The sequence below is a fragment of the Ambystoma mexicanum genome, chromosome 9 (assembly GCF_040938575.1).
Source record: "Ambystoma mexicanum isolate Mex_15411 chromosome 9, UKY_AmexF1_1, whole genome shotgun sequence".
In the NCBI taxonomy this organism is placed as follows: Eukaryota; Metazoa; Chordata; class Amphibia; order Caudata; family Ambystomatidae; genus Ambystoma; species Ambystoma mexicanum.
The window spans coordinates 1,469,471,670-1,469,488,162 of NC_090931.1; the positions used below are offsets into that span (position 1 = coordinate 1,469,471,670).

The window sequence follows — 16,493 nt, forward strand, 5'->3', positions numbered from 1 at the left end:
TAGCTCTGTATCTTAGGTTTATCATGGAGACAGGCCCCCCCAGTTTGCAGTCTTGCAACTGAAGAAGGGAGAGAGTCGGGAGTGGGTTTTGGAAGAGTGGGCTCATCATTGTAGTGAGATAATAAAAGAGCTGGGAACATAAGAACACTTACTAAAGATCAACCCTAATGCAGTAAAAAAAATAACTGGTCCAGAGATTGGAGTAAGACAGATATGAGGAGAAAGACACATAGGCTGTTTGTGCACCTAAACAAGGAAAGAAAAACCCTAAACGCCCTGCCAAAATATCTGGAAAAATATTCCCAGTCCTTGCTATTGTAACCTGTTCATAAGCTTTAGAATGAATGTGTTCCATACCAAGGTAGTCTTAAAATCTTGAACGCCAGGGGAGTCGGTAGACGATATTGTCGACTTTGTAATGGTGCAATAGAGTCCCTGCAGCATCTAACTTTATCCTGCCCCCTCCTAAGAGGTATGAGAACGACCTATTTAGGGGACTTCAAATTGGCGAGGCCTTCATTGAAAGGAGAAGAGTGGTGGGAAATCTTATGCCAGGGCGGTAATTTGAAATTAATATTCGCCCTAACGAAATTTCTGGATGAAATCTTTTTAAGTTACTTGCACAGGAGAGCCGGGAATGAATTAACAAATGGTTAGAGTTCTGAAGTAGACCTAATGTAAGGAGAATGTTGGGAGGAATCTGTGGGTAGGGGATGGAGGGGGAAACTTTCTTCTCTCGCCTTTTAAATTAAGTCAAGGTATAACTGTGACTGGGTCTGTGACAATAATAAAAAATGTTTTAACCTTTGATGAAGATAATAATAATAATTTTGCATTTATATAGCGCTACGAACCCTCAGGTATCCGAGCGCTGCTTATTATTACCCACGGAGTGTGGTGCTCATTTATCGACCTCGGAAGGATGAAAGGCTGAGTTTGGCCCTGCTGGGATTCGTACCTGCGCTTTACTCGCTGTGCTATCGGACCGCCTATGGTAAAAGTTTGTAAATGTTTTTAATGAGCTAAATGCAAATAAAAAATTAAAACAAATAAAAGAATTAATGACTTGTTATCAAGGGTAACATTTCAAGTCGAAAGCTACTAGTTAAGCATAAAACTTCCCCTTCCCCCAATTCCTGATATATAGGTGGAGCACACCATTTCTTATTGGCCAAAAGTCAATTATCACTAGCGCATGGCTCATTGCGATTGTACATTTTACAGAGGATGGGTTATTAAAATGACCTTCCCTCGTCCCCTGAAGGCCCACCACCCTGTTGTCTCCTTTCTGAATCAGCTAATTGCAGATGGTTCCTAATCTTATAATTCCATCCTGAAAACCTTAAACCAACCTCCACGTCCATCACAGCAACGACTGAAACGTGAGCCAAAAGCCAGGCAAACCTTTAGAAAGTCGGCAGCTTCCGATATAGAGGAAGTCATGTTCCCGACATTAATTATTGCACAATAAGAGTTATTTTTTTTAGACTGGATCTCAAACCCTATTTTTCCTCAGTCACATTCGCGCTAGGCCGCCCTGAGTGTGAATACAGCTCTTTAGGAGTCAAGTTTAGCCTAAAACTCTTCCTCATGTGCCGTTACCACTGTGTTTGGGGCCATTTCAGAAAAAAATATTATAAGTGTATGAACAGACACTCCAACACTTGCAACTAATCCTGCACTAAATATGTGCAAGAGGGCTGCAGAACACGATACATGCTACTATGCGTTGTTTTGTTCCTAGGCGTCCTTTTGCAAAAAAAGCCATAATCCACAGTGTCAAATACCATCATGGAAAGCCGCAAGCTGCCAAGTAAACATAACTAGTGCACTTCACACAAGGGGGCTTTAACGCACCCCATAACCCCAGAGGTCAGAAGAGAAAGTGTGTTTAATCACGAGTATCATGCTAAACCGAGTTTAGTACCTCCAATTCATTTTATCTGCAAACACTACCATTATTCCTCATACCATTATGGAAATAAGGCAGGATCCCAAATAAGCCATTAACAGTGTATGCAGGAAGGCTCCTACACTTGTTGTCCGGGGGATCGGGGCAAGTGCATTTAAAATCCCCTGCCAGGACAATGATTTTGGAATAGCCCTGTTCTAACCAGGATGACAGGAATTCCCCTAAAGCGTCTAAAAAGGTAACTGGCCCAGAAGAAGTAGGATCCCAATACAGATTAATAACCTATAATGCAGTAGGGGATGGAAGGGAATTTAAAACCAATTTAGTAGCAAACAACCCCAGATGTGTGTCCGACCAAATTTCATCACTTGAAAACCTTTTGTTATCAGATGCAACTAAGAGTCCACCAGTTGGCCTGCCCTACTTGAACGACTCACTTTTTGCAATAAAGAGGTGTAGCCATAACAAAAGGGTAACCAAACTTTTTGAAGCGTTTCAATGCAAAAGGAAGGGAAAGCAGGGTCTGTAGTAACCGGATAAAACAATGATCTGTGGCCCCTCAAGTTCAACGACATAATTCTTAATCATAACTATTAAAGAGGACATGTTTTAGGCCCTTGCAAGGCCCTTTAGTATGGAGAGCTGAAAGGAGCCAAAACCATTCCACTGAATCAGTGGAGAGCTGACAGATCCCGGAGCAAAATGAACCATCCTCTTATTGGAAGGCCTTGCTTAATGGGAAGAAGCTCCATCAACTGACCGAGACGAAAAGGTCAGACCGGTAACCATGAGCAACACTCAAATTGAATTCAAACGGGAAATGACTCCCATACGATAGACTACACAACAGCCAGCACTCCAGACCACTTGGACAACCACAACAATGCCAACCAAACAGCCACACATGAAATGCATGTATTGCATACGTGCACCCGCACTCTGGAATTATCAGTGACCTCCTATAACTTAAGTTAGGTCACTAAAAAATGGTAGTTATGCAATTGACTCCAAAAAATGCACAGATTAACATATGACTAACTTGACTTGACAAAGCCGGACAGGCGAAACTGTTGGCCACGCAGTTGGCAATCTAATTCTGCCTTATTGCCAAAAACGGGAGTCAATTATAACAATATGTGGGTATGAAATGTATGTGAGTCACTTACTAACACTCTCACTGTAAACTACATGAGCGTCTGTGGAAATTGCATACAATCAGTTTTGGTTTATGATTTCAATAAACTAAACATACACTTTTTCTCTTTCTATATACTTCATTTTGGAGCAAAGCATGGGGATGAACTTTCCGAGATTCAAACCTTGTTTAATGGAATCTCTTAAAGATTCAAGCATGCCACAAAAGGATTCATCTGAATCCAATGAATCTGGGGTAACTACGGGAGGAGCAGGTAGGTCTCGAACAGGTGAAGCATATAAACGAGGTTCCCGGGTCCCCTCTGTTCAGTGGTCTGAACAGTTTAAAAAAGTTCTGACTTGAAGCAGGTTCCCAGCAATTGAAAGCTCTCGGTCCAAGACCCGAGATGAAGGTGCCCTAGGGCCTGAGGTTCCCTCTTCATCATAGGCGAGGTGACGGACAGGAACATTAGGAAGAGAACTATCAGTCAGGCTCTTGATTAACAGTGTGGAAGATGTTTTTTTTTACTTCAATTTCAGGTCCAGCTGTTGTTGTACTGACACTCTCACACTGCTGCTGTCGTTTGCATTGGGGGAGCTATTGCGTCAGGGAGCCTACTTAGGGATTCACTGCAGAACACTTAAAGTTTGCTGCATAAGTTATACATGGCCGTAGCCGAGCAGAAGCTTGAGTCTCACAGGGAGAGATTGACAATTTAGCGGACAGTGGTAATCAGCTCTGGAGTAAGAACGCTAGGCCCACATCTCTGCAATGACTATAGTAGCAACCTATAGACACTCAGGCAAGCTTCCCCAGCCTCTACTGCAACTGCAACAACTGCATGGGCCAGTGCACTTTGCAACACTTTGTGTGAGACTGCTATAATTGTAGGCTCCTCCTCCTTAGCTCCTCCGCCACCCTGGCGTTCTCCAGTAGTCACAGGCTTCAAAGGTATGCAGTACACAGGTGTCCAAGCAGACTCCTTTCCTTCTGCAACAACTGCACTTGGCAGTACTATTCGCGGCCTGTTTAATAATAAAGGGAATTTGCCCTGAAGTCACTGTTTCAGGAGCCCACGTGTTGGTGTGACAAACAGGCGTTATCCTGTTGCTGCTTTCAGGCAAACTGCTGCCACACGCATAGCTAAACATTCCTTTGCTTATTCTCGTTGTGTCTGGGATTTGGATTCAAAACAACAAGTAGCAGAACTGTGTCAAGTTGTCAGAATGGTCCTTCGGGGCTCTGCTACCGGGCTCCATCACCCAAGTGCGCTTCGGTCATCTGGCGGGGGATCAGAAGTCAGACTCTTTTGAGAACAGTTGGACCTGTGCGATCGAATCAGGAGACGGACAAGGTGACATTTTGAGTAAAAGGTTTGTTTATTTTGAACACCAAAAACCTGAGCTGTCCCTCTCACCCCCACTCAAAAGATAAGAAAGGAGTCTAAAAGAGTGCTTGTCAGGATGTCCTACAAAGTAAATATAGTCCACCGTCCAGCAAATCGACTCTAACCTGATTGCTGCACCTACCAATGTGAATAAAAAGAGCCTGACCGTAACAAAAGTAGAATTAGGGCCTCTTGCTAAAAGTAAAGAATGATGACCGGTTTCCGACACCACCCAGATCTTTCTTTATTAATACCAAGGGGCTCCTTGCCCCGTGGCACAGTTCAAATCAGAAGACCAAATGTCTCTTCATGCTTCCCCTCCTTGGGGTGCACGTCACTTTAAGATTAGTCTCTTTCTCCTTGGTTTTTGCCAGGCACTTGGTCTCAGTCTTTCCTCCACCCTTGGGAATCCCCTGGTTTGTGAGTCCATTGGGCTCGCCACCAAGGGCTCTCATTGTACTTACCTCCTGTTAGCTACTTCCTGGCCTTGCCCCTCCCTGGTCTTGCTTCTCTGACCCCGCCTTGGGGTCTTGCTTCTGTCATCCCACCTTGGTCTGGTTTCTCTCACCCCGCGTTGGGGACTGGTTTCTCTCACCCCACCTTGGGGTCTGGTTTCTGTCACCCCGCCTTGGGGTCTGGTGTCTTACTCCGCCTTGGGTTCTCGGTTCTCCAACACCACCTTGGGGTTTCGTTCTTCTTACCCCGCCTTGAGGTCGGTGATGCGGTCCAATCTGGCACACCAGACGCGTGCTGGTTTCTCCTTGCCACACCTCCCAGGAGGAGGTCTCTGTGCCTCTGCAGCTCTGCAGGCTCTTCTCCTCTTGTGTATGTGCTCATTGGGTCATTATCCTCCACAGAACCAAGGGGTGGGTCTATTCTCTGCTCTCTCTTCTGAGGTGTGGCTGGCACCCTAAATGGGTCAGAAACGATACCAGCCGTTAGTTCAGGAAGTTGCAAGTTATTATGCAGTTTAACTCCCATAGAACTAAACACTAAAATTAGGTTCCTGAGAAAAAGGGAGGATAACACATATCCCCTCAAATGGGGAGTCAACCCCAGTGGGATCCCGCTTGCCCTGTCCCCAAGGGGGTGTTAAGCTTAGCAGGATCACCTCCCTAGTCCCAAAGGGGGTGGCACCCCCGTGGAGAGAGGGGACACATTCCCTGTATTTATCACAGACACTAAGGTCTGTGATGTTTTCCTCCTGTGAAAACTCTAAAGAAGATTCTGGGCTATTCTAGTGGTCACATGACCTAGCCTTACCTTACTCTTTTATTCTGGATCCTGGACTGCCCTTTTACACCATATTGTGGGCACCCTTCTGGCCTCTCCTTCCTCACCCTTGATCCTTTTCTGTGCTCCTCCTCTACTTCTCCTTCATCAATGCTCAGATGTTTCTTTTCCTCCTCCCCTGTCTCATTCTTCAGATGTTTTTTCTCCTTCCCCCTTTTCTCTCTCTAAATGTTTCTCCTCCTTTTAGCCTCTTTTCTCTGGGTAGTGCCCCCCTCTCTTTCTCTTCCCCCAATGTCACACCGTCTTCTCCCTCTTCTGTCTGTCTTGTTGCTCTCTCGCCTCTCTCCGTGTTTGCCAGCAATCTCCTAACTCCCGAACTCTCCTGTCAGAGTAATTTATTTGTGAGTGGTAAATCCACAGCAGCTGTGTGACTCTTGTGTTAAGTGCCTCTAACTGGCAGAAACATATCAACGACTATTCTCCCATGTGTTTCCTCTTGTGCTGGGGCATGGATATGGTTCTGAGCACCAAGGAGATGTAAGAGTGGTACGTCATCTTGTAGTCAAGCAGACCTTTGATAATTGATAATTGCCATCTGACTTAGCAAATGGCGCCGCCAGCATTTTCTAACCTGGATTTCCCTGTCTATGTGACTCCTTTATCATCCAATATGATATGATATGGCATTTATAACGCGCCTGTACACAAGTGTTTCTAGGCACGATGACCATGATCTTCCCCAAGCTTGCGTAAAGCTCTCTGTATATTTTTGAAAAGTAAATGATGCGTTTTCAGGGGGCTCTCGTGTACTGTGTGTACCTCAGAGAATATCTGTGCCTGGAAACCCCAAACAACAAAAGTCAGCAAACTCTTAACTAGTGTTTCTTGGGTTATGCACCAAGAATCTGGAACATGCTGCTCTACTGCAATATGCCTTACCCACTAATCACTATATCAAAGTTAATTTTTGTTTAGAGAAACATACCCCTTCCTGGGTCCCCAGCAGGCGGGTATCCGTCATACTGTGTTCAGGAAAGTTGAGCATCACCTCCTTTTGGAAATTGGGGGCAAAACTACATACGTCATTGCCTTTACTGAATGTCAAGACCATTCCTTCTCAGGCACTGTTGAGAGCAAGCTCCAAGTTCCCTACTCTTACTTTGTGTAACAATTACTCTCCCTAAACATTAAATATATTATTCATTTGTTATGTCATATGTGGATTGATGCTCATGTTGTCTAGTTTAATGCTATATAAAATCTAAGAATGAATAAAAGAATACTCTATAAAGTCGTTCAGGTTCTCCTGATTGTTATGGTGGTGTCTGTTGTGAATGAGTGCTGTTGAGGTACATCCAGTGTTGTGGATAAGTGTTGGCAGATGTAGTCTGGTCTATAAAAGATATTACTGTTTAGTTTCTGTTTACAGACTGGAGCACATTAACTAGGAAAATAAGTGTTAAAACAGCTTGCGTTCTTCTCCTGCAGTTGCACAAGCAGCACACACGCAGCTGCATGCCAGAGCGCCATGTTTGGCACCGTGAGGACAGTGATGAGAGTGGAGAGAGCCTCCATGAAGACACAGAAGCCCAGAAGGGGACGCCCACTGCCATCCCTCGCTCAGCTAGCTATCCTTTCGCCTCCAAGAATCATGCTGAAGAGTCCAGAGGTCTGCAGGCAGGATTTCAGCAAAAATATGGTGGCATCACAGGTAGGGCACATTTGCCACAGCTCGAAGTTTCTCCCCTGCATACGATTATATGATGGTGCCTGGGCAATGAAAGAAAGTTCCATTCCATAGCAGTGAAGGAATGTTCCATTCCATTTGAGTGTTGGTGTCTATAGTTGAACCCCCCATCAACCGGCCCCCCTGCCTCCATGTCAGGACCTTCTGATTGCTATTAGTCTTTTCTCACATCTGCCATTTATACTAAGTAAGCCCATCTTAAGTATCTTTGTATTTTGGATTTGCATTTGTTGAACATTAGGCATGTGACTTTGAACAGAAAAGACACTGATAGGAAGCAATACAGATGACCGAAGCAATACCTGGGTAGGGTGCCTTTATGAAACGATAGCAGGTGAATGTCTGAATGAGACTAGACAAGTTAATGTATGTATGATGTATGGGTAGTCCAATGAGGCATATACTGGGTGGCGCTGATTGAGCACAGACATAAATAGGATAAACTATAATGGCCAAGTGCCTTCACATGGTGATAAATATACATACTTACATGAGGTACATGAGTGTGGCGTTTTCAGGAGAAAAAGGGTAGGATTGGTTGGTGAGGGGCATATTGGGGGCAGGAGATGCCCCATCACTGGCTAGTAGATGGAGCTGAAGTCTAGTCATAAACAGATCTACCTATGGGCTGACTTTAATGTCTGAAGGGCAGCCATTTTAGTCCAGGGGGCAATTAAAGGGAAGGAGCAGAAGAGGAAGGATGCACAGTGTGATGACCTTAGAGATGAGCATTGCAAAGTTCAAGATCGAGTGTACAGACAGATAATAACTTGCCAATATACTCGGCGTTGCCTGTGCATTCATTCCCTCATAGATACATGTAACTGTGCAAACATTGGTGCAGAGTATTGACACAGTTTGGAATTGTGTAAGGAACAACGCTTCGCCAAGCCACAAACCCACCAACACATTTTGAGTTTTGCTGAAATCTGGGGAAAGGGGTGGGGTGCCCAAATGTCATGCAGCCAGTTTTGTCCGGAGGGTTCTAAGAGGTGACTCTGCGATATTGGGGCAGATTGGTGAAACAGTGTGGAATTGTATAGGCATTGAAAAAGTCTAAAGGGGGCCTGAGTGAATTGGAAGCGGCTGTGTGTGGATACGTGTGCTATCACAGTGCCGCTTGATTCAGATGTTCAGCTACGCTCTAGGTTCTTTCCTCTAATCATCTGAGAGAGCGAGGGGAGCGGTGGCAGCAGCGGCAGTACAACCCAAGGTGCCCCTGACCTGAGGAGCCACCTAGGATCTGTTTTGGGTCTGCCTTGGAGCCTGCCTTGGAGGCTCCTCTGGTGCCTCGGAGGAGAGGGCAGAGTGTGCCGTAGCTATTGTGCTAGCGTGTGGGGGAGCGGTTGTGGTGATCGCGACCATTAAGGTAATTAAAGGAAAAACACCTGCTGTGGCTGTCTGTGGCCACAATCTATGCACCACACCTGTTAACTAGCAAAACACCAGCAGACACCAGCCCATCTCACTTTTGCAATACAGCATGCGGAGCTGGTGCTGACGCTTTACTGTTTACAAGACTGACCATCTTTAACTGTGTGGCTGATAAAACGTAAAAAATGTGGGCGTCCTTTGGAATTAGTCAGCTCGAAGAGTCTTGGTACCTTTGAGCTCTGCGTGCTCGGGCGGGGTGGGAAACCATAGACCTCTGCGTATTGCTCGTCATTCACTCTGTATCCGGAGAAGGTACAGAAAGTTAGCAGTGAAAATCTGACGAGAAAAGGAGCAAGTCAGCTGAGAGAGGAGGACTTAATATTATTAATTGGCAAGATATTATCACGATCGCCCGTATGTAGGGTGTCTACTATGGGCTGTCCTAAACACCGAATTGACATAACTACGTGTTATTGTCCTATTAATTACTGCAGCTGCAATACATTTGCGGGCTCTGACTGCCGGCTGTTTGGTAAAAGCTCACGAGGCACACCCAAAGCAGTCAAAGTAGTAGAGTGAGTTGGGCACCATTATCTAATTGCCTGTCCTTGGGCGGAGTGTGTGTGGACTAGCGAGACTGGGAGAGTTTGGGAGAGATTCCTTTGATCCTGGTAAACCTCTATAAGGAGCTCTGTAAGCAGCAGACTGCTGAAAATAATGCTGGTAATTTACAGCGTGATATTGATTTCCAACTACAAAGCTCTAGTATCTCTGAAATCATCCAGCAAATTGGGGAAATCGAAGTAGTGTGAAAGTAATCCTTAGAGCAAAGATGTCAGCCCAGAAGAGGGTACTGCAAACTAACTATAATTTGCAAAGGAAAAATACAAAAGAACCTGTTGAAAGAGCAGAGATTGTGGGTAGTAAATGCAAATTGAAAAAGCAAACACCATTGAGTAAAGGAGCAATCACGTCCTTCTTTCCACCTAATGTACAGCGGAGAAGAATGTGCCCATATTAGAGAAAGGGGACTCTAATAGTTTAAATGCTAGTAATCCCCAAAATAGGTCAAATGAGGTAGAAATCGACAATAATTCCCTCCTGGAGCTGTGCTTGTCAATGCAAAGATCAATGCAACTGTTAAACTTACAGAAGACTGTGACAGGGAGTGACGACGAAGGAGCGTCTGCTGTCCAGGATAACAACGGACAGACTATCTGTGTCACCAAATTCAGCTATACATTCAGAAATTTCAGATCCAGAGCTCAATATCGATTCCTTCTCATGTCCTAATACTCTGGTTGAGATACAATCATCAGTGGCATCATTGCAATTCGCACTAAAGATCTTGTTAAAAATGTGCGGACACAGAGAGGCACAGCTCCTCACAACTGATGAGGTCCAACCAGACCGAAACACGTGTCTGGGGATGCTGTTGGTACTCTTGTTCAGAGGAGAATTGCCTAGCATTTCGGTGCTGGACTGCCCCAGGGCAGGACAAGGACTGATATGTTTGGGATATTTCTTCTCTGTGAAAGATAGTGAGCTAAAGACTCTGGGTAAGTCTCTCGTAACCAGGACTGGTGTCTGGCAGATAGACTCCCAGGACCCCCCTTGTCAATTTGCACATTTTTAGAAAACACAATAAATTTAGCAACGTTAAATGCCACAAATAAAAATCTCATTGAGGAGACTGAGAATAACCTTTCGGAAGCCATACGGATGGTCAATGAGCCAACTGTGAATCCTGAAATAGATCTTAATATGACAAATAATTCAGGGTTATATTTCTCCCGAAAACACCAGAGATTAGCAAAGAGAGTGGCAATGAGGAAACAGCCTTGCAGTGTGGCTTCGCCACTCCCAGAATCTGCTCCACAGGTTAAAAACATGAAAAGAATAAAGAATAAACTGGCCCGGGCGAGAAAGAGAAATTCTGAAAGGGCTGGGCACCTCACAAGTTGGCTCATTCCTGAGAAAGACAAGGAATTATTTGTCGAAGAGGAAGAATCGCCAGAACTTATAACTTCACAACTTGAGCAGGAAGTAGATAATACCTCATCCACACCTAATAGTGGAAGACAAATCCCTCTGTCCAGGGATACCCCGAAACCAGTATCTATGGATAAGGGGCAGAACTCAGTATTGAGTAACAATCGCATTCGTATAATTAAGAACCTGTTCCAAAATAATGGTCATGACTGGCTTATGAGAACTGAATTTCTAATCAGCCTGCATTCTATTCCACAACTGAGAGTTTTAAGATCTGAAGACTTTGAATATATCGAACCACTTAATGGTTTGAATACTAATGTATCAGCTATTCATTGCAAATTCCTGGCAACTGCTCAAATGTTGCGCATGTATAAAGGGAATTTATGGGAGGTCGATGTGGAAATCGATGCTGATCCAGAAAAAGAAGATCTAGAATACCCAAGGAAACTGGTTGTAGAGCTCAAGATCAAGTCCAGTGTGCCCCAATTACCGATAAGAAAGGATGTCCAGTTGGCTGACATCCAAAATATTTTAAAATGGTTGGCTGAATCTCTTCCAGTGGTACTACAAAAGGAATGACGTTGCTCGATTCTATCATGGAACTGTAGGGGCTTTAGCCACTTATTTACTCCTGAAGGCTCGTTGTCTTATATAACTAAGTGTACTTCTATATGTCTTCAGGAGATATGGCTTACCACCCCGTTAGTATTGAATAGCTATACATTATACCAATCTCTTGCAAAAAAGGGTTTACGGGGTAGACCGTATGGTGGGGTTAATTGTTGGAGTTTGACATAATGTTAAGTCTCAACGCATTTAGACCAAATTGGATGATTTTGTGATTGCGGTTGAGTTGGAGATTTCAATAGAAAATATTAGGGACAAAATGTTGTTTAGCCTGTACAACCCACCGGGAGCTACCAAAAGTGAAAACATACAGGAAACGCTACATGACGTACTGATAAATTGGACGCTGAATCAGGAAAATAAATCTGCAGTGATTGTGGGGGACTTTAATTGTCATATGACTGGGGGAGCTGGGACAAAGAGTAACCCCTATTTAAGATCTAAGAGTAAAATGACACATACGACTCAAGACCCCGAAGGGCTGTACTGGTTAAAAAGATTTTTGAGCTGTCGGATATGGAAATGATAAATGTTAGAACTATCAGTGATTACCCAGGTAAAGAAACATGGGAGAATGGTGGATCTAAAAGTACTCTAGATTATATCTTTGTTACCCCGGAAATAGCAACGCGTTTAAAGGATATGGAGGTGTCCAAAAACGTATGGAGTGATCATGCATCACTTGGGTTAGCAATATGTTCTGATGAAGCAGACCACACTGTGAAACCTCTGGGGAAGCTAAGGGTAAACCACGCTGCTACACGTATCTGCTGGTCGGAAAAAAATATTGCTAAGGCGGCTCATGCATTGTCAGCTGAACGTTATTTGCATACTAGCTTATTCGAGGCAATGCCCATTGATAACATTGAAAAATGGATTTCCACATTTGCTAATATTCATGCTATCGTTGGAAAAGGAATTGCTATAAGTGCCCCCCTAAGAGAAACCTATACAATAGAGAAGTTAGTGATGCTAAAAGACTCCTTAGAGCACAGATCCGAAGCGCTAAGACATTTTAGAGCCTGGGTAAAACCAAAAAAATATGAGAAGAAGCTCAGATAATGGCAAGAGATGATACAACTCTTGCGCACGAAGAACTCTCAAAATATATGGGCACTACTGGGGTAAGCCAGGGGTAATAGGAAAACCCCTTTGATCAATCCCATTGGAGCGCACGGATGGGAAAGGTTTTTGATGGATCGTAATATTCCCGCCCATGAAATGGTTAACATGTTAGAAAATGTTGTCCCTCCCTGTCCACCTTTCAAGGTTACTGTTGGTGTGCTTGCTGTTAAAATCAAAAAATTTAAATCGTCCCGAGCTCCGGGACCAAAGGGTTTAGCCAATATTGCATTGAAATCCAAGCTGGAATTTTGGGCAGATTTACTGAAGATTCTTTTGGAAAAAGTTATGTCCGAGGGAAGAATACCTAATTCCTGGCAGAGGGCCACATTAATACCTGTGTACAAGAAGGGTGATAAGACCGACCCTGGTAAATAGATTGTTATCTATGCTTGAAAGCACTGGAAAACTCTTTGCTAGCTTGTTATTAGATGAACTTCAAGAATGGGCTAACAAGGAGGGAGTTTTCAATCGTTTTCAAAGTGGGTTTAGGCAGGGCTATTCAACTATACACAATTTGGTCATCTTGGATACCCTGTGTACTAATGCCAGGAAAAAAGGTAATCCCATTTATATGTGCTCTATGTTGACTTTAAAGCTGTCTTCGAACTAGTTCGAAGAGGAAATATTGTGGTCGAAATTAGAGTTGCTAGGGTGCCCACAAGGCCTGTTGTATTATCTGAGGCTCCTTCACCAAAGTAATACAGTCTCCCTTAAACTCGGTTCTCAAGGGAACATGACTGCTCAAATCGAACAGAACAGAGGAGTCAAACAGGGCTGTGTTAAGGCTCCAACTCTATATAATATTTTTGTTTATGATCTACCGGCAGCGATTGGAGAGGTACAGAATTGCCCTCCATTAATCGGAGAAGAACACTGCCCTGTTCTCGCATATGTGAATGACTTGGTCATTCATGGCCATACATTCAGCGGCCTACGTAGATCAGCAGAAGCACTATGGTTATATGCAAAAAGAAATGGACTCATAATCAATTTACATAAAATGCAATTGATGCTGTTCTCAAGTAAAAAGATTGCTCGTACTAGACTTATGGTGCAAGAGTCTGAGATCCTCTATACAGCAAGTTATAAATATCTGGGAATTGAAGTTGAGATTAAGGGGGACTATCTTCAATGTAAACAAGTTAGAATGATTAGAGCTGCCCAAATCACTGCTCTGGTCCACCGTTTTACGATTACTCATGGTGGTTTCACTATTTGGGCGCGCGTCTCCTATACCAACAGGTTCTAGCCCCAATGATCACGTACCGTCTTGAAGCCCTGCAAAAGATGGATCTCAATTGGTTGCAGGTAGTTGAAGGCAAATATTGGGAATAAATCTTGGGCCTTCCTACTTGCATACCTATGGCCATAATTAGGCTGGAATTGGGGTTGCGATCATAAAAATCCTCAGTACTTAAGAAAAGGGCAGAACTGTACCTGAATATGTTGAACACCTCAGGCAATCAGTTATTGTCATCCATGCAACAGGAAGTATTGAAGAGAACTGGGAAATCGCTCTTAAAAAACAAGGCAGAAAACTATTTCAAAGAGATTGGTTGGATGACACAAATTGGGGGATTTTCTCAAACATCAAGGTTTGCTCTATTTAAAAAAAGTTGAACATTGGGATTGGTTCGAAAATTACACCCACCTTGAAGGGTTAAAGAACTACCATTTTGTTACCTATACTTCCAAAAAGCCACAGCTATACTTAAACCTATGCCCTTCAATTAGATTAAGATGTTTTATATTACTCACCAGGGTCAATCATTTACCGGTGTTGGCAACTACTGGAATAATTAATCCGCTACCTTTGAATGTAATGAGGAGTGTGCTTTTACTACGATTTTATTTTGTTGAGATCATGATTTGTTTTATGAGTTAATGAATTAATTATGTAAAAACCATTTTTATGAATTTTGTATGAATTGTATGTTTAACATTTTGTCTATTTAATTTTGTAGTATATGTGTAAAGTTTATTTATAAAGTATATCACATTAATAAATACATGAAAGTATAGGCAAAATACCCAAAGCCACAAACCCAGAGACATTTGCTGAAAACCAGGGGAAAGGGTGGGGTGTCCAAATTTCATGTAGCCAGTAATATCCGGACGGTCCTGACAGGTGACTGTGAACAATTTGCTGCATATTGGTGAAACGGTATGGAATTGTATGGGGAACATACACAAAGCCACAAACCCACACCCACATTTTCACTTTTGCTGAAATCCGGGGCAGGGGCTGGGGTGTCCAAATGTCATGCAGCCAGTTATGTCTGGAGCGTCCTAAGAGGTGACTCTGCAATATTGGGACAGATTGGTGAAACGGTGTAGAATAATATAAGCAACATAAACAAAGCCACAAACTCAGAGACTTTTGCTGAAAAATAGGGAAAGGGGTGGGGTGTCCAAATGTCATGTAGCCAGTAATGTACGGAGGGTCCTAACAGGTGAATGTGAACAATTTGGTGCATATTGGTGAAACGGTATGGAATTGTATGGGGAACATAAACAAAGCCACAAACCCACACCCAAATTTGCATTTTTGCTGTTATCTGGGGAAAGGGGTGGGGTGTCCAGATGTCATGTTGCCAGTAATGTCCTGAGAGTCCAAACAGGTAACTGTGCAAAATGTGGGGCATATTGGTGAAACGGTGTGGAATTGTATAGGGAACATACGCTTTGCCACAAACCCACAAATGTTTGCTTTTATATATATATATTTCTGAGGCTTGTGGAATCTGCTTAGATCACATGCTGTGCATAGGCCGACATCTAGTGGAAGCTGCGGAGTATTAGTTTGTTTTTCGAAACTCAAAAATGGGCGTCGACACAGGCGTGCCAGTAATACTATCCCTAGTGTGACGTCCACTGTACCCAAGATCCCTCACGCGTCTAGGATCCTCAGATTGTTTTTTTCCGCCATACTGGTCGGAAGCATCTTGCGGAGTTCCCTGGCCTTAGCCATACTTTTGCTAATTATTGAAGTTTAAAATTATTTATTGACATCCTTCCCCACCCCAACGTCGACCCTCTACACTCGACGACGGCTGGAGAAGACATCGACCGTCGGCTGCTGCACGACGGATCTGGGCCTCGGAAGGCCACTGGCCTCGGCCCGGGCCTAGTAGGCCGCTGGCCTCGGCCCTGCAAGTAGGGAGAGTGGGGGATGGTACATACTCTTCACTCTTGGTATATAGGTACACCTTATATATTTCCTACACTTACCAGCCCGCTGCCTCAAGGTGCGTATGGAGGGTACCCCTTTCCAATTCTGCCCCAAGTGCAACCGCAAATACCCTTGGGTCAACAGGCACGCCACGTGCAATCTCTGCTTGCCGAGGGACCACCCCGAAGCGAACTGCAGAGCGTGTAGTAGGTTTAAGCCTAAGACACTTAAGGACCGTTCGACAAAGCGTTGGGCCCACCACGCCAGGCAGGCGGCCATGGCAGCGGAGGGCGCCTTCAGCGATGGCAGCGACGCCGTACTTTCGGACGGCGAGGGCATTACGGCGTCGAAAGACTGCCGAGCGCAGGTCCCCGACCTCGGAAGGTTGTCCGGCAGGGCGGCTATGGGGAAGACCCCCGGCGACGTAAGCGCTACACACCCTACACACACTAAGCACACTAAGTCCAACCGAACCTCGACGACGTCGACTTCTCGGAAAGAGGCACAGATAGAACGGTCCGACTCGGTGTCCTCTGGGCGCTCTCGATCGAGATCGCCTCATGACGCAAGGCAATCATCCACTCTTGCCAAGAGTGCCTCGCTCCCTAGATTAACGGAGGTTCGATCGTCGGAAGACGAAGACGACTTCCACCCCCAGGCCGCGCTCCAGGAGACCGAGGCCGCAGTTAACACCAGCGAGGCCCCACGCTCGAAACAAGGTACCTCTCCCGACCCTCGACGCCAGGCGTCGAAAGTCTCTGGGGCCTCCAAGGGGCAGGGAAAACA

General features: G+C 44.5%; 1 protein-coding gene across 11 annotated transcripts in view; it reads left to right on the forward strand.

Moving 5' to 3' along the window:
• The window catches only part of ATG9A (autophagy related 9A), a 1,030,802-nt gene that overhangs the window by 932,210 nt on the left and 82,099 nt on the right, over window positions 1–16,493 (forward strand). For all 11 annotated transcript variants that reach the window (XM_069616910.1, XM_069616912.1, XM_069616911.1 and 8 more), the window contains one exon: window positions 7,156–7,378. In XM_069616910.1, the coding sequence (XP_069473011.1) occupies window positions 7,156–7,378 (223 nt within the window). The remainder of the gene's footprint in view (window positions 1–7,155; window positions 7,379–16,493) is intronic.